This window comes from Bufo gargarizans, chromosome 3, assembly GCF_014858855.1.
Source record: "Bufo gargarizans isolate SCDJY-AF-19 chromosome 3, ASM1485885v1, whole genome shotgun sequence".
NCBI classification, from domain to species: Eukaryota; Metazoa; Chordata; class Amphibia; order Anura; family Bufonidae; genus Bufo; species Bufo gargarizans.
Window position 1 is genome coordinate 51,768,321 of NC_058082.1, and position 22,082 is coordinate 51,790,402.

The following is a 22,082-nucleotide window of genomic DNA, read 5'->3' on the forward strand; positions in this document are numbered from 1 at the left end:
ATTTAAAGGGAACCTGTCAGAATGTTATAGGGATGGAGGAGCGGAGCAGATTGATATATAGTTTTGTTGGATCTGTATACACTGCTATATAGAGATAGCTGTCAATCACTTTTATAGGGCCGTCCACATGGCTACTGAGCTCAAAACAGCAGAGATTTTAACAAATAAGTAACTACTTTTGCAGAATCTTTTCCCATAAAATGACATATCAATCTGCTCAGCTCTTCCTGCTCTATAATATTCTGTCGCAGATCTTTATGGTGACAGGTTCCCTTTAAGAAGGCTGTACTGTATAGAGCACATTGTTTTATATCCTGGAAAGCAAAGAGAAAACATTGTTACATGCCGGAGAAATAGCTGCCACCATTGTCTCATTGTTTGGTGCAGGTCAAACAGTCCTGAATGGGAAGCTAGACAGGAAGTTTACCCCAAGCCATCGCTCACCATTTCATACAGGAGTCTGCCAAATGCTCATTTGTGAGCGGGGACGGAAAGCGCTGGGAGTAAGAGGAACTGAAAGAAAGCAGTAAATTAATGCCTGGGGGACATCTTACCGCAGCGGAAGCTTCAGGGATTCAAACATTTTGCAGGCGTTCACCAGATCCTCCGGAGAAAGCAACTGTGAAAAGAGCGATTCCGTCAGATCCGCCAAATCTACCACCTGTCCAGAATCAGCTGTTTGTCTATTGGGGACAGTATTAAAAGGGGTATTCCCATCTCGGACAATGGGGGCATATCGCTAGGATATGCTCCCATTGTCTGATAGATGCGGGTCCTAGAGATGGGACCCGCGCCTATCTCTTAAACGCAGCCGCCAGAGTGGTAGACGGCAGTGCCGGGTCCAGCCACCACCAAGCTTTCCAATTGGCCTGCCGAAAAATAGGCCAGTGGCGCGCTAGGCTATTTTCGGAATCCCTATAGAAATTAATGGGAGTGCACCGTGCTTGCGCGCCCACCACTTCTATGGGACTGACGGACATAGCCAAGCCAGAGCTTGGCTATTTTCGACAGCCCCACAGAAATGAATGGAGGACATCCGCGCAAGCGCTGTGCGCCCTTCACTTAGCTGGCTGCGTTTTTGAGATAGACAATGGGGTCGCCTCTGGGACCCGCACCCGAGATGGGGAAATTGTGTACATGCGGTGCTAGATGGCCACTAGCACGTCCACAATATACATTTCCCATAGCTCTGAATGCTTTTATGGAGTAAACAAACAATTTATTTATATTATATATATATATATATATATATATATATATATATATATATATATATATATATATATATATATATATATATATATATCTCTATCTATACACACAAATAAGGCTAGTAAGGAGCCCAAGGGGAATGCATTAGGATCCTAGCCACACCCACTGTGAAGGAGCCCAGCACCACCCTGCATCCTCCAAATTTCCTCCTTGCTCCCCCGACGTCACAGTGTTGAAGTACCGTAATCTCCCGCATGTGGGAGTACGCCACATGTCTGTGTCAGCATGGTATTCCTTCCCTGTACCTCAGGGAACAAACTGCGCATGCGCTAGCTGGCACGGGTGAGATTACAGCGCTCTAAAATGTGTGACGTTGGGGGAGCAAGGAGAAGATTCGGAGGATGAGGGCGGTGCTGGGATCCTTCACAGTGGGTGTGGCTAGGCTACTGAAACGTTGGTAACAGCCCCTTGGGCTCCTTACTAGCTAATTATATATATATATATATATATATATATATATATATATATATATATATATATATATATATATATATATATATATATATATATATATATATATATATATATATATATATATATATATAAAAAAGAAGTTCAGGCAGCACTCCTGTCGTTTGCTCAGCCGTAGCTGTGTGGTGCCAGCGGTGGTCCCTCGATTCAGGACGTAAAACAATGAAGAAAATCCGCAGCACTCCTTGAAGTATAGAAAAAATGTGTAATTTTATTCACACATGTCAAATAAGACAACGTTTCGGTTCTCTCACAGAACCTTTTTCAAGTCAAGTTATTTGACATGTGTGAATAAAATTACACATTTTTTCTATACTTCAAGGAGTGCTGCGGATTTTCTTCATTATATATATATATATATATATATATATATATATATATATATATATATATATATATATATATATAAAAATTTACTGAATAAAGAACTATCGAAAATGTATATTGTGGACGTGCCAGTGGCGATCTAGCAGCGCATGTACACAGCTCTATAGGCCAAAACTAGCTGACAGAATCCCTTTAAGGACATTTTCCTCAGTGTATGGATGAGATCTGCAGTGTATCTGCCCCATGTGAACAAACCAAAAAAGATAGTAAAACTAATCCTGAACAATCCTTTTAATGTCTGTTTTAAAGATTAGCATAGTTCCCATGCTGCAGTATCTTTGCCTCCCCATGCTTGTGTGGGGTTCTCTCACAATACTCCGGTTTTATCACAAATTCCAAAAACATACTGAGGGGCTCATTTGGAATGGAGATCATGAGTAGAGATGAGCGAATTTCATATTTCGTTTACACTTAGTTTGGTGGTAAAAGGTGAATTGCGTTATGGATTCTGTTACCATGGATCATAACGCAATTCTGTGACGGAATGATAACGGAATGCCTTTAGAGGCTATGTGCTGCAAAACGAGTCCCCTCCTGCCTAACAGAAACGGGATGGATCCGTTATGCAGCCCATAGACTTCTATTATGACCGAATGAATAACGGAATGCCTCTAAAGGCATTCAGTTATACATTCCGTCACAGAATTGCATCATGATCCATAACGCAATTCGCCTTTTACCACCAAACGAAGTGTAAACTAATTTTGAAATATAAAATTCGCTCAACTCTAATCGTGAGCATCAAAGGGGACAGGAACCAATGCTACGAAATAGGTTGGCACTATATAATGTATAAAATAATAATAAAAATAATAATAATAATAATAATAATAATAATAAAAAAGAAAATGACGTTTTAAACCAGAAAGAATAATTTGGCTAAGACGCTAAGTTGCATTTACAAAAAAAATGCAGACCAATTTCTCTGTGTCTGACCTACCTCCATGCCCCTGGCTCGATTTACTAGGCAGTATACTTCTGTAAGCGACATTATGCCCCCTCTTTCCTAGGGAAAAAAAAAAAAAAAAAAAAAAAGGCCAAGATGAAGGAGTCCTATACCGGTTACATGACCATATAGTCAGACATGTACAGTGTAACAGTGTCAAGTGATTCTTCTACATGAAAAGGGTGAACTGCTGCCAATAACGTGCCGGTTGTGGGGGCACAGCTATTGGAACCTCCAATAAATCGGATGCGATCACCTAGGGCAGTGATGGAGAACCTTTTAGAGACAGAGTGCCCAAACTGCAACCCAAAACCCACTTATTTCTTGCAAAGTGCCAACACGGCAATTTACCCTGAATACTACAGTCCAGTATAGTATATCTTCCATGTACTTTATCACTCAGCTATAACAGCTGCCTACATTCAGTGCGCCGCTGCCTGTGCTGTTCATAGCGCTGATGAATGGCAGGAAAAGTCTGAGGCATATTGGTACACCATAGACTTTTTCCAGGGGGCAGGTTCCCACAGAGAGGGCTCTGAGTGCCGCCTCTGGCACCTGTCCCATAGGTTCGCCACCACTGACCTAAACTGCTGGTATCTGCATATTTTTCCTGCACCATTTCCAGGAGAAATGCAGCATTAGGCTACATTCACATGACCGTATCAGTTCTGTGGTCCTCTAATCACGGATCCGCAAAATACGGATGCGGTCAGTGTGCATCTCTATTATAAAAATGCCTATTCTTGACCGCAAAACTGACAAGAACAGGACATCTTCTATAATTTGCGGCATGGCTGCAGAGATGCGGGCAGCACATGGATGACATCTGTGTGCTGTCCGTATTTTTTGCGGCTCCACGTGCGATGTGCAGAAAAATGTGCATTGGAAACTGACTCAAAATACGGTCTTATGAATGAACCCTTATACAGTGACTATTTGCCACATAACTTGAGAGGTGCCCTCCTTTATAGTGGTTTGGCGCCGCTCAACTAGCTTTGGTACTGGGCAGGGGGTTTCCTAATTGGGAGAAGTCCTTTAACGACCAGTAGGATATGAAAAGGTTCGTATATTGCCAATATGCAAGAATAAAAATCAGACACTTCCACTCACCTCCAATGGGACCTGTAAAATTGTGGCGAGCTGTTTCGCCAGCTGCATGTGGTAGTGGGTGCCAGATCCATGGGTTTCTCTTGTGACTGGATTGGCAATGCCCATGCTCAGCAGGTAGGATTTAAACTTTATTGTCTGCAAAAAGAATGCGGAAATGGATCAGTCTGCAGTTTAAAAGCTTTATGTAAATTTATATGTATGTATAATGAAAACTTTCTTATATAGTTGTACTTCACTGTCTGCTTGCTGTCACTGAATAGAAGCAAGGATACGTTTATTGGGGAAAACTGCTCTAATACCATGTTGGCCCGCCTGTAGCCTGGATACAAGATGAGATACAGCATGGAGACATACAGGTTCTGTATGGTATTCTGCAGCACATTCGCCCACAGATGTTACAGCCGGGTCTGTAGATCCTACACACTCTTAGATTGCTGTAGCTGGCGTCCCAGCTGGTCCCATAAATGGTCAATTTGCAATAAATCTGGTGACCGGGCAGCCAAAGAAGTGTTGTAACCTGGTGGAGTCATTCCTGGGAAACCTTACCGTATGTGGGCGAGCATTATCCAGCGGAACTATGCCAGCTGGAAGCCCTGCCATGAGAGGAACAGATGTGGGCGCAGGATATCATGCACATATCACTACTAGGGGTGACCGACTGTCGTATGTGATGGCTCCGCAGATCATCACACCAGCAGTTGGGGCAATGTGTCACTCCACAGCAAAGGCAGGATTGAGGCGCTCACCACGAGGCCTCCATGCTCAAACCCAACCATCGTCAGATCCCAAACACAACCTGGATTTGTCGCTTAAGACGATACTGTTCCAATCCATAGTAGTCCAGGTTTCTCGTTCATGACGCCACTCCAAAAGGTGACTGCGGCTGGCTGTCAATAGCAGGACATGTAATCGCTGCTGTGACACCACATTTTCTTCTGCTAAGCACCTATAAATAGTCTGGACAAAGACAGGCGTGTGTAATGAAGGTGACGCTTGTGTCTGGATGTGGCCAACAAAACCGCGGGAACTGCCCACGCTTGTCAGCAGATCAAATGATCATCTCTACAGGTGATCCGTCCAGTGCCTGTTCACCGCATGTGTGTGCCCTCACTGTTCCCAACACCTCCTAACAGGTAGGCGAGAATGATCTACATGCAGTGTTCCCTCTAAGCCTTGGCAGCTGCTGAGCGGGGGTCGGCTCAGAGCTGGGCACAGCGCCAAAGGTGGGCGCTAGGAAAACCTAAGATAAGTGTCACATCAAAGAGCATACAGTGTAACCTCTGCACCATGCCGTACAATACAGTGTAACCGCTGCACCATGCCGTACAATATATAGTATAGTTCATATACAGTGCCGTACAATATACAGTATAGTTCATGCACCATGCTGTACAATATAACCCCAAAACCATGCAATATGATGTACATTATAATCCCTACACCATGCTGTACGATGTACGTTATAATCCCTACACCATGCTGTACGATGTACGTTATAATCCCTACACCATGCTGTACGATGTACGTTATAATCCCTACACCATGCTGTACGATGTACGTTATAATCCATACACCATGCCGTACAATATACAGTATAGTTCATGAAGAAAAGAGAGAAAATCCAGCTCTTGATAGCAGGGAATACTTTATTCACAGCGGTATTAAAACTTCCACATACGCAGGGCAGTCAAATCTATGCATTTCGGACATTTACATGCTGGTCCTTAATCATGATAATGAACAGTATAGTTCATACACCGTGCTGCACAATATAATCCATACACCATGACGTATAATATACATTATAATTCATACACCATGCCGTACAATATACACAATAATACCCCAGTGTAGGTGGTATACTGTATATTGTACGGCATGGTATCTGAACTATACTGTATATTGTACGGCATAGTGTATGAACTATACTGTATATTGTACGGCACTGTGTATGAACTATACTGTATATTGTACGGCACTGTGTATGAACTATACTGTATATTGTACGGCACGGTGTATGAACTATACTGTATATTGTACGGCATGGTACAGGGATTATAATGTACAGTATACTGTACAGCAAATGACAATATAACCCCTGTGCCATGCTGTACAATAAACAGTATAACCCCTACACGGTGTCCCTACACTGCACCTCTCTGTATATATTTCATTATTTTGCCCCTCTCTCCATCTCTGTATATATTCCATGATAATGAAGGATTTGCTGCCAGTGGGCCTGCCCTCATATGGCCGGCGTGGGCTCCCTTTTCTGAATTCAAGTGCGGCGTGCCCCCCCTCCCTATGAAGCCGGTGTGTGTGCATACATAAATAAATAAAAATACCTACTCTGCTCCACTCATCTGTCAGAACAATCCCGTCATACCCTCTCCGGCGCCGCGCCATTCAGTCATCCCGCGTGATCCTGCGAGACCTGTGACCTCAGTGCCGAGTCTCGCACTGTCACAGCTGGTGGCGCAGCACCGGAGAGGGTATGGGTTACTTAATGTGCACACTGGGCCGGTAGCGCAGCCGGCCAATCGCACTGTAGGCGTTATAAAAATTGCACAGAGAGGCCCCGAGCCCCTTACATAAAGTCCGGGCAGCAGCAGTGAGCGGGCCAGCAGAGGTGCTGAGCGGAGGCATAAAGGAAGCTGCGCGGCCGCGCGCCCGCGCAGCTTACAGGGAACACTGCCTACATGGCATCCATTGATTCGGCCCCCCTGTCAACTGAGCCTTTCAGTGCGTGGTGGAGGCATGCAGCAGTCACCAAGAGGTACACTACCCAAAAGTAGCCTCTAAAAGCCTCTTTTGGCAAGACACCTGTAGTCATTTACATATCTGCATGTCAAGTTTTACAGCAATTCAACAATTCTATCCGGGTGCGGTATTCTTTGTCAGAGAGTGTATATACAGGTTTTCAGCTTCTGAAGGTACGGGCAGACATTGCGGTGTCTGAATGTGGCCAATGAGTGCATGATCTTGAATTAAATAAATCCGTTCTACATTTTTTCCGTGTAAAAATACTCCTCTTAGTATTTTTAAACAGTATTTACAGCTAAGAAGGAGCACCAAATAAGATGCTCAGATGCTTTTTTGGGGTGGTAAGGGAAAAAAACTAAATTTTGCCATTGCTTTGTGCACTTTACAACATTACCGTGTGGCATAATTAGCATATTACCGTAAGGCTAGTTTCACAATAGTGTTACAGAGATACGGCAGGGTCAGTCTGCCACAGCTTCTGGATCGGCGGCGGTATTTGTCCGGTTGATTCTTGGCACAGTTGCCACGTTGCAGCCGAATCTCCGCCAGACCTCATTACAGTTAATGGGGCTGCTGGGCATTTACAGGCAAAACTCGAAAAATTAGAATATCGTGCAAAAGTCCATTTATTTCAGTAATGCAAATTAAAAAGAATTGCATTAATGCGGCTTAAAATTTGAATATTGTGAAAAGGTTCAATATTCTAGGCTCAAAGTGTCGCACTCTAGTCAGCTAATTAATCCACACCTCATGAGCAAAGGGGACCTCAAAATTGTGACTTTGGGGTTTCATAAGCTGTAAACCATAATCATCCAAATTGTACCAAATAAAGGCTTGAAATATCTCGCTTTGCCTGTAATGAGTCTATCTCAGTGCGCAGTGCACTCTCCTTCACTTTTCGGGGCTCCATTCTCGATACAGGTGCAGCTCCCAGCGGTGGTACCTGCACCTATAAGACAATGGGGGCATATCCTAGCGATATGCCCCCATTGTCTGAGATGAGAAAACCCGTTTAAGCTGTAGGTTGTTTTTTTGCGGAGCGAGATGCAGTCTTCATTGGTACCATTCTTGGGGGTGCATGAAACTTAACATTGGGGGTGACAAATATTTTTTGCGCTTGTTCATCGGGAGGTATAACTAATATATTATCTTTACTATATGGGTCTTGGAAAACACGATGTGATATATATATTTTTTTTTTTAAACTTTAGTAACTTTGACTATCTATTAACTTTTTTTAGTCCCACCAGGAGACACTGCATTTAGAATGCAGCAGCGTACCTTGTATACCAATGTGTTAAAGCCTAGCACTGTAATAGGGACAGGCGGCCTACTGCGCTGCGTCTATGGTACAGTCTAATAGACATACAGCTATGTCAGGCCTGTGGGCCTTTGTTAGGCCTTCAGCTGCCACAGCAACCCATCACAACTCTCCAACTGGATTCGCAGGGAGTTTATGGCGACAGGGAACCCTGTCTCTCTAACTGCTTAGATGCAATGGTTGCTATTAACCGCGGCATCTAGGGAGTTCAGCAGCCGGTATCAGAGATCTCTCCAATGCTAGTCGTTACAGTGGGAGCCCAGCGTCAGACTACACAGGCTGCGCGAATACAGCGCTCCAGACCAAAGAAAGTCTCATGCCTAGAAATACACAGGAGACTTTTTTTCGTAGTCTCATGCACATGAACTTATTTTATTTCCGTGTCCATTCCTTTTTTAACCTTATGCGGAACCGTTCATTTCAATGAGTCCGCAAAAAAAAAAAAAAATAAATAAATAAAAAATAAATAAAAACTGAAGTTACTCCGTGTGCATTCCATTTCCGTATGTCTCTTCCGCCCAAAAAATAGAACATGTCCTAATTTTGTCCGCAATACGGACAAGGATAGTACTGTTCTATTAGGGGCCAGCTGTTCCGTTCTGCAAAATACGGAATGCACACGGATGTCATCCGTATGTTTTCGCGGATCAATGTTTTTCGGACCGCAAAATACATATGGTCGTGTGCATGAGCCCTAAAACTGCCTGTACATGCCTCTATGACGCTTGTACAGGTGTTATGGTGACCTCTGCCTGGGACGATAACACCAGTATCGAGGGAAGGTCCGTCCAGGGGTTTCCGCGAATATTCCTTATGCGTATAGGGTCAAAGCCACATAAACATAGTTCAACTTGAAATAAAAACCAAGGTATACAGAGCTAATGGCTGATTGTATCCTCTGACAGAATCAATAAGAGGGGTATTTCAGGTCTCCTTACTATTGTTGAGCGAATCGAGCTTCGGATCCAAAATCCGAAGTCGCTTTGGTCTAAACTTTGTTTGACTGCTGCATGGAGATCCGTCTCCATACAGCATTCAAATGTATGGGCTGTGGAGAGGTGAAATTAGTTATCACCGAAGTCTCCTGGGACTTCAGTGAATAATTAGGGACTTTAAACCTTAAGTGGACAGCTTGAAATAAGTCTACCAGAACAATTGAAGCAGTGAATGGAGAGATCTCTAGATCCATGTGAGGTACAGGGCTGGTGCTAGCCTCGTTAGGGCTCATGCACATGACCGTATGCCCTCCAAGACATACGGTCTGTGAGCGGGCCATATGTCCTGGAGTGGCATACATCGTGCGCACAGCATCATAGGTTACAATGATACTGTGCGCATTTGGCCGTCCGCGGGGCTATTGTCCTGCACTTAAAAGATCATATGAGTGCAGAACAATAGTCCCGCGGGCGGCCCGATGCGCACAGTATCATAGTAACCTATGATGCTGTGCGCTCCCATGCGCACAATGTATGCCACTCCGGGACATATGGCCAGCTCGCGGACAGTATGTCTCGGACGGCATACGGTTGTGTGCATGAGCCCCTAGACCTCATGCACGCGACAGTTGTGTGTTTTGCGGTCTGCAAATTGCGGATCTGCAAAACACGGATGGCGTCTGTGTGCGTTCCGCAATTTGCAGAACGGCACGGACAGCCATTGATATAACTGCCTATTCTTGTCCGCAAAACGGACAAGAATAGGACAGGTTATAGTTTTTTTTGCGGACCACGGAACGGAGCGACGGATGTGGACAGCACACGGAGTGCTGTCCGCATCTTTTGCGGCCCCATTGAAGTGACCAAACCAACGGTCGTGTGCATGAGGCCTTAGAAAGAGGTCGTCATGTCTTAGATTTGTTTTGCAGTCAGCAAATTGCAGATCCGCAAAACATAGATGCCGCCTGTGTGGTTTCTGCAATTTGCAGAACAGAATGGGCCACCCATAATAGAAATGCCTATTCTTGTCCGCAAAACGGACAATAGGACTTTTTTTGCAGGACCACGGAACGGAGCAACGGATGCACATCTTTTGCAGCCCCATTAAAGTGAAAGGGTCTGCACCTGATGCGGACCCAAACAACGGTCGTGTGCATGAGGCCTTTGTCCGATTTTCATTTTTCATTACATTATTCAGGGGATGACCCATTAAGATTATTCAACACATTTTTAGAAGTTAATTTGGTTATTCAATATTAGTAAATATCCATTCACCGCATTACTAAAGTTCTACGGATCATCTTTACCCAGAACACGGGCGGCAGGGCTCTCTGTCTGCACAGGATTTTCCATATTAGTTTCAGAACAAATCAACAGCATGCCGAATATGTAGGAAAACATCGTGAAATTTACACACGATAGCGGAAATTTACAATGGACAGGACGGGGCAGAGGTTTCTATCCCAGACACAATTTTTCATCATGTTATTCCTGGAGCAAGGGCTCGTACAAATATTGCGGTGCGATTGTTCCCGTTTACCCTGGCAGCCCGGCCGTGTTTTCATACCTCGTCTTCTGTGATGTCCCCTTGTTTGTCTTTGATTTTGTTCGCTATGGATCTGGACAGTTCCACCATTTCCTTGGCCTGTAAAAATAATGGAGACAGCAGTCTTTCATTGCTCCGCTGACAGGAAACGGTGGTGCTGAACCTGGGCTCATACAGATATCGCGCCGTACCTTTTCCATCAGCTTGCTGAGGTCTTCAAAGGCCTGGAAAACAGAATGGGAAAGCAGCTTGTAGTCACAGGGATAAAACCGAACGTCCTAGGAGCGATTCTCCGGTAAGAAATGGTCTCCCTCCTGAGGATATCCTGGAGGCAATGCCACTACTTATGGAAGCCAATTCGGGTCCATTAGTCAGAGTAGGGAACCGTGACCATCCCTATATAGCTGCTACACAAACCCCTCCAGAGGAGGACTGAAGGTGGGGTGCATGGGTTTACTGCTTGTACATTAAAGGGTCTTCCATACATCCCCCTTAAAGGGAACCAGTCACCGGGATTTTGTGTATAGAGCTGAGGACATGGGTTGCTAGATGGCCGCTAGCACATCCGCAATACCCAGTCCCCATAGCTCTGTGTGCTTTTATTGTGTAAATAAAATGATTTGATACATATGCAAATTAGCCTGAGATGAGTCCTGTCCCTGACTCATCTCACATACAGGACTCATCTCAGGGTAATTTGCATATGTATCAAATCGGTTTTTTACACAATAAAAGCACACAGAGCTATGGGGACTGGGTATTGCGGATGTACTAGCGGCCATCTAGCAACCCATGTCCTCAGCTCTATACACAAAATCCAGGTGACCGGTTCCCTTTAAAGGGGTTGTGCAAGAATGGAGGGTGTTTTGGCAAACAAACCCCCACTTTACTGAAGCTGTAAGGCCTCTTGCACACGAACGTGTGCGCCCCCTGGTCGTGCTGCGGACCGGAAAATGCGGCCGCAATGCATGAGCACAGTCCGTGGGGCAGCCGCAGCAGATCGCAGACCCATTCACTTTAATGGGTCCGCAATCCGGACTTTCCGCAAAAAGATAGAACGTGTCCTATCTTTTTGCGGAACGGTAGTACGGGACGAAACCCCACAGAAGTGCACTCCGTAGTGCTTCTGTAGGATTCCGTTCCGCGCTTCCATTCCACACCATTTTGCATCTCCGGATTTGCGGACCCATTGAAGTGAATGAGTCCACATCAGTGATGCGGAATGCCCACTGAACGGCACCCGTGTATTGCCGATCCGCAAATGCGGTCCGCAATACGGCAATGGGGCGCACACGTGCAAGAGGCCTGAAGGAAAGCTTACTTACCCTGCTTCCCAGCGCTGGATACTCGCACCTTCCCCTCCAGGCCTGCGATGCTCCATTCTGTCAATGTCAACATCCGGTTTGACATCGCCACAGCCAAATCACTGGACCACGGCAGAGACCGGGCCCCCTTGTGTCATCTGACCATTTGTCACGACTTAGGGCTCATGCACATGAACGTATTTTCTTTCCATGTCGTTCCATTATTTTTTTTATTTTATTTTTTGCGGACCGTATGCTGAACCATTCATTTCGATGGGTCCACAAAAAAAAAAAAAAAAAAAAACAGAAGTTACTGCGTGTGCATTCCGTTTCCGCATGTCCTATTATTGTCCGTGTAACGGATAGGGCTGTTCTATTAGGGGCCAACCGTTCCACAAAATACAGAATGCACACGGACGTCATCCGTATTTTTTGCGGATCCGTGTTTTCCAGACCACAAAATACATATGGTCATGTGCATGAGCCCTAAAGAAGATCCAGTCACCGCTGCAGCCAGTCACATCAAACTGGATGTTGACATCGAGGGAGCCCAGCGGGGCATCACAGGCCTGGAGGAGAAGGTGCGAGGAGCTAGTGCCGGAAAGCAGGTTAAAAAAAAAAAAAACAAGCTTTTCAGATTTCGGTAAAGTGGTGGGGCTTGCCAAACCATCCACCACATTCTTGAACAACCCCTTTAAGGCCAATCACATACATGTATACGTTAAGGAGGACCTGTTATCTCCCCCGACAGGACTAGTTTAGCAAATAATTGTATTCCCCATAATATAACTATTCATAGAAATCCGTATTTTGTCGTTATTCTGTTATTCCTCATAGAAATGTATGAATAAAAGGATAACTGGGTGGTACCAGCTGTGGCTGTGTCCGACACACTGTGCAATCAGCCGTTTCACAAGGGGAAGAATAACAACCAGCTGTTTTTTTTTCTGAAATTTCTAGGAGGATTAACTGAGGAAATGCACAAGGCAAAAAAAATAAAAAAGATACTTCATGTTATTTGAACTGGAATAAAGGTTCTGACTACAACAGGCTCTCCAGGAGAGGCGACAGGACCTCCTTTGACAAGTTTGGTTCATTTTTGTCATCAAGTTTTCAGCCTTTAGGCTTCACAGAACTTGTCACCATGTCACGGGCTTCCTAAACCTAATGAATAACATGCTCCAACTCATCGCTCCCAGGGAGGACAAAGGGGAATGGGCACACGCCTAACAGGAACTTCCTCAAATAAACACACCGTCGCTGCGGCCTTATCAGCGGGCGGCAGCAGCCGCAGGAAGCACCGCCGCTCTGTACATTCTCCCAGTAATCCCCCTATAACGTCCCGCTATTAATCCACCTAACAAACAGGCCTCTCATTTTTACTTCAATTCGTGCCTTTAGAAGTAAACGGTGGGCGAGAAATCAGAACGAGGTCAGCGAAAACAACAACAACCCAGGACGCCGGGCCCGGACACAGAATTCAGATCTGCTCGCACAGTGGATGTTATTGATGCATTCAGGGCCAGGCCATGACACAAGTCACCTTATAGCGAGCAACCCTCCGGTTCAGCAAAAATAATTCACATTAACTGGGGAAGGAACTGCACGCTTACCTGGTGGCCAGCTTGTCACCTTTTCAGTCATCCAAGATGGCCGCTCTGCTTCTTGGGTTACAGGACGTACCAAACGCTAGACACTCAAACTGTCCAAGAGCAGAGCCGGACAAGCAAGATGCGTCTTGGACTACCAAGGAACAGCAGGCACCAGGCAGCGGTGTGGCCATCTTGGATGGCAGAAGAGAAGCCCAGGGATTGGCAGATGAAAAGGAGGGCATCAAGTTAAGTGCTCTGCTCTGTCCCTCGGTTTTTTGTTTTGAACCGGAGAGTCGCTTTAAGGCTGGGTTTACCCAGAGTTTTATGGTGTGTGCGCCACATTTTGGTGCATTTTTTTCCTGAAAAATTTAAAGATATTAACTGAAAGTCTATAGGAATGATGAAATGCGTTTTTTTTTAAATATATATGGAGATTTGTTTTTTTCCAACTGCGGTGCTTTTTTTTTGTGCCCATTGCATGGTGTTTTAAAAATAAAATAAAAATCTCAGTATGTTGTAGCAATGGAATTTTTGGATGCCCTCCTCTACAGGGGAAAAAAAATAAATAAATTTGAAAAATAAAATAAAGTCAAGAAAAAAAAAATGCTATTGGAAAATTAAAAAAATAAAATAAATAAAACTCATAAAATTGCAAAGATACAAGCAGTTTTATTTAGTTTATTTTAGTGCCAAAAAAGGGACATAACAAATTCCATTGCTATTTGTCTATCCAAGTCCTAAGAAAGGCTCATGATCCTCAGAATAGGTCATGAATATCAGATCCATGGGTGTCCGACACCCCACATCCCCTCCGATCAGCTGCTCCCTGCAGCCTCCGGAGCTGGAGCTAGGACTGTGAATGGACCACAGCTCCGTTCAAACTGTAGTGGCCGTGCTGGGTTACTGCAACTTGGTTTCCATTCACATCACTCCTGTGCTTCCTGCTCCACTGAAGGGCAAGTTCTGGCGCCAGAGGCTGTAAGGAACAGCTGATCGTATATTAATGACCTATTCTGAGGATACGTCAATTTTAGGAGTCTGAAAAACCCCTTTAAGTTGTAATTTATACAAGACGACCCTCCAAGGTTACCCATTTGGCAGGTAGAGAACTCCGGCGACACTCAAATATTTTACAATTTCAGAAAGTCACAACAGAGGAGCGAGGAAAAGGCTTGCTACTACAGGGACTTATGGGGGTATAATGGCCGTTGTTCACGAGATCAAAATTGCTGCCATTTTTGGGTAGAGGCAGAAACATAAAGGGGGTCTGGATGGCACTTCTGGGGCTTTCTCCTTTATGAAGAAGCACTTTTAGGGCTCTCAATGTTGAATATGAACAATCTTATAGAAATGCATACACAGCCATATTTCACACTGGGGCAGCCATATCGTCTAGGGGACGACCCGGCACCTTAGCTTTTAAAGCAGTTTATGTCAATCCCACAAAAATCTGTAGCAGTGGAAGCGTTCTGGGAAAAGGGAGTCAACTGACATCTGCAACTCTGAAAACAATGAAGATTGCAAAACCTCTGATCTCAGTCCTGAGGGCGTCCAGACAGGAAAAACATAGAAGCTGAAAGGAAAAGTGAGAAACCCCTAACCACGCAGTCTGTGCACGTGGGACCATTGTCGTCACAGCAGTCCTGACACAGCACAACAAATACCACCAATACAAGGGACAACAATATCATTTTGTCCCAAAAGAGATGACCAATTATTATTTCACCCAAAACAGTACCTGGCGGCTGCTCCCGAAACCTTGCTGATTTTGAGACCTCTTTTTTTTTTCCCTCAGCAAGCAAAAGAATAGGCTTAGCAATGGCAGTGACTGGACCCCCTTGCGTGTTGTGACCAAGGGTGTCAGGTCACTGCTGCAGCCAGTCATGGGCGGCGGCGGTGTCAAAGCGGATGAGTGAAGCAGCCAAGGCCAGGGAATGAAGGAGCAAGATGTCCAGCAGTGGAGAGCAGGGAAGTACGCCTTCCCTTTTGAAGGTCTGAGTTGTCCCCCCCCCCCCCCCCACACACACATGAAAAAGGTTGACAACCCCTTAAAGGGATTTTCTCATCTGAGACAATGAGGGCATATCACTAGTACCAGCACCTCTCTCTTAAACAGAGCCCCAAAAGTGGTGGAGGGCGCACTGCGCATGCGCAGCCGCCCTGCATTAATTTCTATGGGGCCACCAAAAAAAGATGAGACCTGGCTCGGCTATTTCCTTCAGGCCCATAGAAGTGAATGGGAGAGGTGACTTTGCATGCGCGGTGCGTTCCCATTCATATAAGGAGAGCGCTTGGTGGTGGCCGGACCGGAGCCCTCCATCCACCACTTTGTACGCCCCGTTCTTTATATAGGTGCAGGTCCCACTGGGGGCCCTAGTAATATGCCCCCATTGTCTCAGATGAGAATACTTCTTTAATGGTGTACTCCAGTAACAAGAAGTTAGAAGTCAGATCATGGGGCATCACCGCTGGGACTCCACTGATCACAAGGGATCCATGACCCCCTCTGAATGGAGTGACAGCAGAGCATGCCCACACCACCGCTCCATTCAAACTGTATGGGACAGCTGCAGATAGCAAAGCGATGTACTGTGCCATCTTCAGTAGTCCCATAGAGATGACCTGAATGGTAGTGGGCATGCTCAAATGTCACCCCATTCAAGTGGGGAACATGGGACCTTTTCTCATGATCGGTGGGTATAGGGGACCACAACACCCCTTTAATGTAACTAGAGAAGATTAAAAAAAAAAAAAAAAATAGATATTAATTTTACTGAGGTAAATTGCCACTGGCTGATTATTTGCGCTGGTGGCGATCACTGCAGGCAAAATGTTGAAATATATGACGGCTTTCAGACTAGTCCTCAAGTGAAGGAGCCACTGGGTACTAGCGGCTATCTGCTCTAGCTTGCAGAGGGGGTCGTGGGAAGGAGAGCCCCCCATGATCTGTACATCATGTAAAAGGGAAATGGACAAGGTTCTCCTGACGCGACATCCCCTTTAAGTTAACCATTAACAATCATGAGTGTAGTCTGTCCTATGGTCCTCCATTAGATACTATGGAACTAGGCAATTCCACACCTTGTACATCACAAACAACAAGCAAGTCACGTCAGGCTCCGACAACGCATAATCTAGGTATTGTTGCTCGCGCCGTTTATTGTCTGCGCTTGGTTTAATAAAAATAACACCTGAATAAGAGACGTCAAATAAGAAAATCCCCAGGAATGACAAATCTCCAGTAAAGGAGGCACTGGGAAAGTGACCTCACCACACAGCAGAGCTGGAGAAACACAAGGCAAACTCCACGCAGGGACGGGCCGCTCCTCTTTATAGTGCGCTGTATTCATGGGGCAAGCGCCATAACAGAGCGGAGCACAGAGTATAGGACAGCCCGACACCAGTCATTCACTATCGGAACGGAACACTAGGAATGACAAATGTAACACAGAATATTAGGAAATTTCCCACATTGTTCTGTATGTTCCCGAAACAAACAATATGTGGAGCTAAGGCTGGGTTCACACTTGAGCGTTGCACAAACGCGCGTTTTACGCGCGTTTTTGACGCGCATTTTATGCGCGTTTTGTAATAGTAAACGCGCGTTTGACGCGCGTTTGTGTGATTCACTACAGTGTCCTATGGCCACAAACGCCCCAAAAGTCGCTCATGTACTTTTTGGAGCGTCGGGCGTTTTACAGCGCGATCGTACGCGCTGTAAAACGCCCAAGTGTGAACCATTCCCATAGGGAATCATTGGTTTCTCCTTGTTGAGCGTTTTACAGCGCGTAGGAACGCGCTGTAAAACGCTCAGGTGTGAACCCAGCCTTAGTCAAGGAGGGGAGAGGATGCTGCTGCAGCCACCTACAGGAATGTGAGGAGGGGGAAAGGCCTGAGCTCCTGCGACACAAAGAAGGACAACGTATGTATTCCTCAATATGCATTTTTTTTTAAAGGTATGTTCACAGGGTTTTGTTTTTTTTGCAGTGGGTTTTAGTTTTCCGCATAGTAGACGCACGGAAATCTGCAGCAAAAAAAATTAAAATAAAAAAAAAAAGCCAGACGTAATGTTCATCGATTATAATGGGAAGCTGAACTGTAATTCATACGGTGTGGATTTTTCTGTACACATTTTTCCAGAAAAAAAAAAAATAAAAAAAAAAAAAATTTCATGAGTATGGGCATTCTGCTAGGAGCAGCTGCTCGCAGATTAGCCCCACTGGGTGGACTTGTAGCATATGAACTATTTCTGCTGCACATTGTACGGAAAATACATGTTTGCCTTTGCAAGATGTATTTTCTCTGTGTGAATATACTCTAAGGAAACAATAGTTGTGGTCAGGGGGGACGTTTTAAGAAACTATATTCAAAAAAGAAAGACCTTTAAAGTTGAAGGGGTTTTCCAATTCTGATGAACTATCCTCTGAATAGGTCATCGGTATCTGAGCAGTTTGAGGTCAGACACCGGGGACCTTGCCGATCAGCTGTTTGAGAAGGTACCAACACTCCTGTGACTGACTGTCGTAAGTAATAGGTCCCAGATCACCACACCAGCAGTGCGTCCCTCCACAGCACTGGCAGGATTAAAGGGTTTGCCACGACACCACCATACTTAAACCCGACCGCCACTGGGTCTCAAGCTGAACCTAGGTCACTGAAGACAACATTCTTCCAGTCTGTAGTAGTCCAGATTTCTCATTCAAGACCACTGCAAATGAAGGCGACAGTGGTTGGCTGTCAATGACAGGACATGTAATGGGCATTGTGACATCGAATTTCCTTCTGGTAAGTGCCTGGGAATGGTCCAGTCATAGATAGGGCTGTGTAATGAAGGTGCCACCTGTGTCTGGGGTGAGGACAATGAAACTGTAGGAGCTGCTTGTGCTCGTCAGTGGATCAAACAATCCTCTCTACTGGTGGTCTGTCTGGGCCGCCTGGAGCCTGTTCTCCGTGTGCGAGCCCTTGCTTAACAACTGCTCCCAACATCTGCTAACAGCTAGGTCAGAACAGCCTAGATGGTGTGTAAATTGTCGAAACAACCATCCTGCTTCTCTCAGTCTAACGATGCTCCCTCTCTCAAAGTCTGTCCACTGGCCAAAATGTCTTAGAATGTGTTGTCAAGGCATGTCTAGCAGTCAAAAATATCTTACTAAGAGGTATGCTACCCAAAAGTGGCCTCTGAGAAACTTTATAGGGCAGCAGGAGAAGAACTTTTACTCCCTCTTGTGGCAAGACCCAGTCTCTAATCAGCCACGCCTGTAATCATTTACATATCTGCAGGCAAAGTTCTGCAGCAATCCGACATGTCTATCTGGGTGAATTATTATTTTTTGTCAAAGTGTGTACATGACTGGGATTGCCACTAAGCAAATAAGTGGCTGTGGTGGGGCATCACTGCAACCAGTGATTGGCTGGGCAGCATTCATTGTTAAAGGGGTAGTCTCACTTCAATAAGTGGCATTTATCATGTAGACAAAGTTAATACAAGACACTTACTAATGTATTGTGATGTCCATATTGTCTCCCATGGTCCCAGCCACCAGAGAGGCTGACGCTTTTTCCTATAGTGTGCAAGCACAACCACCACTGATGGATTGTAGGGTGGTCTGTAATCATGGAAACGAGCAGTATATAAATGTGACGGAAAAATTAAGCCAGCAAAGGAGGTAATATGGATAATAACAATACATTAGTAAGTGGCTTGTATTAACTTTCTCTACATGATAAATGCGACTTACTGAAGGGAGACAACCCCTTTAAGATGTCAGCATATGTTAATAATATGCAAATGATAAAAAAAGGGACACAATATTCAAAACATCATAATTTACTCAGTATAGAGTATGAATACCACGAGAAGAAATACACACGCTTACACTACTTAGGACGGCATCACTGAGGTTATTAATTGTTTTCTGAGAAATGTTCTGCCACGCTGAGGGCACTTAGGCACGCAAATCATCAAGATCTGCTGCTGGCATTTCCCTTTGCAGTTGCTGACTAATGACGTCCCAGATGACAAATCTGGAGACATTGCGTGGCCAAGTTGACAGTAGAACGAGGAACATGTGACCTGGCATTGTCATGTTAAAAAACTGTTCCTGGGACGTACTACTGGTTCTGCAACAAATTAAATGTAGCGCAAAACTGTTCTTGTACCTGAAATACCATGCAATATGCCACCCCACATTATCCTGGGAGTATGACTGGTGTGGCATTTCCTTCTGAAGACCTCTTCATGGCGTTGCCCACGTGGTCTCCAGACCAATCTCCGGCTATCATTGCTCACTGGTATTGCGACAATGCTGACATCTCGGCCTAGGCATTCAGCGATCTGCTGAAGTGATAAACCAAGGCCTCTCAGTTCAAGGATTCGGTTCCTCTCAGTTTGTGACAAGTGACGATAACGGGCACCTTGACCAACAGGAGGCATCGCACAATCGTCCCACACCTTAATCTGATTTTTCAGGTTTAATGTAACTAAAAAAAAACGACTTTGATTTCAATATGGGTTTTATGCCCCTACCACGTGTCACGGATTGGAGCTAGGCGCTTGAAAATGTGATCATTTGCAGATCTTAGCGACACCTGCAACTTCCTAGATTTGCATAAGCTTACGGCTGGTCCTTCGTGGCACTGCAATTTAAATGCTGAGTAGCGTATATTTTTATGATGCTCAACAGCAGGAATTTACTATGAGACTGACCATCTCGTATTTATGTAGAAGAATTTTGACCCATGTATGAAATACAAAAAGAAGGCTCGTACAGGATCAAGATCTTTGGAGTTTGTCCCAAAGGCTGTATTACACCTGCCGATGATCGTTAGCGACCATCTGGCAGTGTAATACTGCCGCCGATTGTCCAGTGAACGAGCAAACGTTTGTTCATCGGGCAATTGTGATTTTTAAGCACGTTTGCCAGCGGCCAACTTACGATCTGCCACCGGTAAACCGCTATCCAGCACGGGGACAAGCGATGGCACAGTGATCGCTCCTCCCCATGCTGCGGAGGAGATTGCTGCCTGTAATAGCAGCGGTCTCCTCCACTAGCGAGCAGGCGATTGCTGTAAGTCAGAACAGTAACGTACGAGTGACCAGCGCACATTTACACCAACCTCGGATATGTTCTTGTCGGTCTCTTTTCGTTTCTCTTCCAGCTTCCGCTCAATGCCCACAATCCCGACAGCTTTTATTCTCCCTGTCTTTGTAAGGAAAAACAAAAAGGAAAGAGGAAGGAAGCAGAAAGTAGTTCTCACCAGGATTTTTATGAAAGAAATCTTCATAGACTGCAGGATGCAAACTGTAAATGTGTATTAATCAGAGGCTGGAGCATTGTACAAACGTAACATCCGCTCCCATCAGAATTATACCATAAACTCACACGGGACTGTAAGGGGCTTGTTTCAAGTGGGTTTCTGTTTTCGTATAGATAAAGCTTAAATTATTGCATAATGAGAAGTTATGCAGCTTGTGCTGCAGTTGCCAACCATTTTCAGGATCTCCAATTGCTGACTTGCTATAGAGACAGGCCGCTGGTCTGCGGTGTCTGTTTACTGACCGTTACAGGGAATTATTGCACACACATTTTGCAGCTCCCATTAGTTTCAATGCAAGCTGCATAAACCCATTTGCAGTCAGCGCCCTCTAGTGGCAGCAAAAATATTGTATTGTATATTTTATGGAAATTCTTTATCTTTAGTATTTTTCAATGGCACAAAAGGGTATGATAGAAATTAGGCATAAATTATCACCTTCCCAACAGATGTATGCATTATGTGATAGATAAGGAAAGGGGCAAGGGGAAATATAAAGGGTATTATGGCTAACAAAATACAATTTTACTTTAAAGAGGACCCGTCACCGCTCCTGACATGTATGTTCTAAGGCCTCTTTCACACGGGCGTCATGTTTTTTGCCCGGATAAGAGCCGGGTGCGTTGCGGGAAAATGCGCAATTTTCCCGCGCGAGTGCAAAACATTGTCATGCGTTTTGCACTCGCGTGAGAAAAATCGCGCATGTTTGGTACCCAAACCCGAACTTCTTCACAGAAGTTCAGGCTTGGGATTGATGTTCTGAAGATTGTATTATTTTCCCTTATAACATGGTTGCTAGGTGACAGTCTATTCACTGTATTATTTTCCCTTATAACATGGTTATAAGGGAAAATAGCATTCTGACTACAGAATACATAGTATAATAGTGCTGGAAGGGTTAAAAAAAATAAAAAAGTTAACTCACCTTATCCTCTTGTTCGCGTAGTTCGTTCCCGGTCTGCTAGCTGTGTGCTTGGGCTGAATGACCTGTGGTGACGTCAGATCACATGGTCCATCACCATGGTGATTGGAGCATGTGATCTGACGTCACCACAGGTCATTCAGCCCAAGCACACAGCTAGCAGACCGGGAACGAACTACGCGAACAAGAGGATAAGGTG

The 22,082-nt window shown here is 45.0% G+C and overlaps 1 protein-coding gene across 1 annotated transcript in view; it reads right to left on the bottom strand.

The window, feature by feature from the left end:
• VPS36 (vacuolar protein sorting 36 homolog) overlaps nt 1-22,082 on the bottom strand; it is a 40,460-nt gene that overhangs the window by 5,730 nt on the left and 12,648 nt on the right. Inside the window, exons 6-11 of the mRNA XM_044285296.1 lie at nt 20,764-20,850; nt 10,943-10,975; nt 10,773-10,850; nt 4,187-4,321; nt 3,071-3,136; nt 555-619 (exon numbers count right to left, since the gene is read on the bottom strand). Coding sequence (XP_044141231.1) covers nt 555-619; nt 3,071-3,136; nt 4,187-4,321; nt 10,773-10,850; nt 10,943-10,975; nt 20,764-20,850 — 464 coding nt within the window. The remainder of the gene's footprint in view (nt 1-554; nt 620-3,070; nt 3,137-4,186; nt 4,322-10,772; nt 10,851-10,942; nt 10,976-20,763; nt 20,851-22,082) is intronic.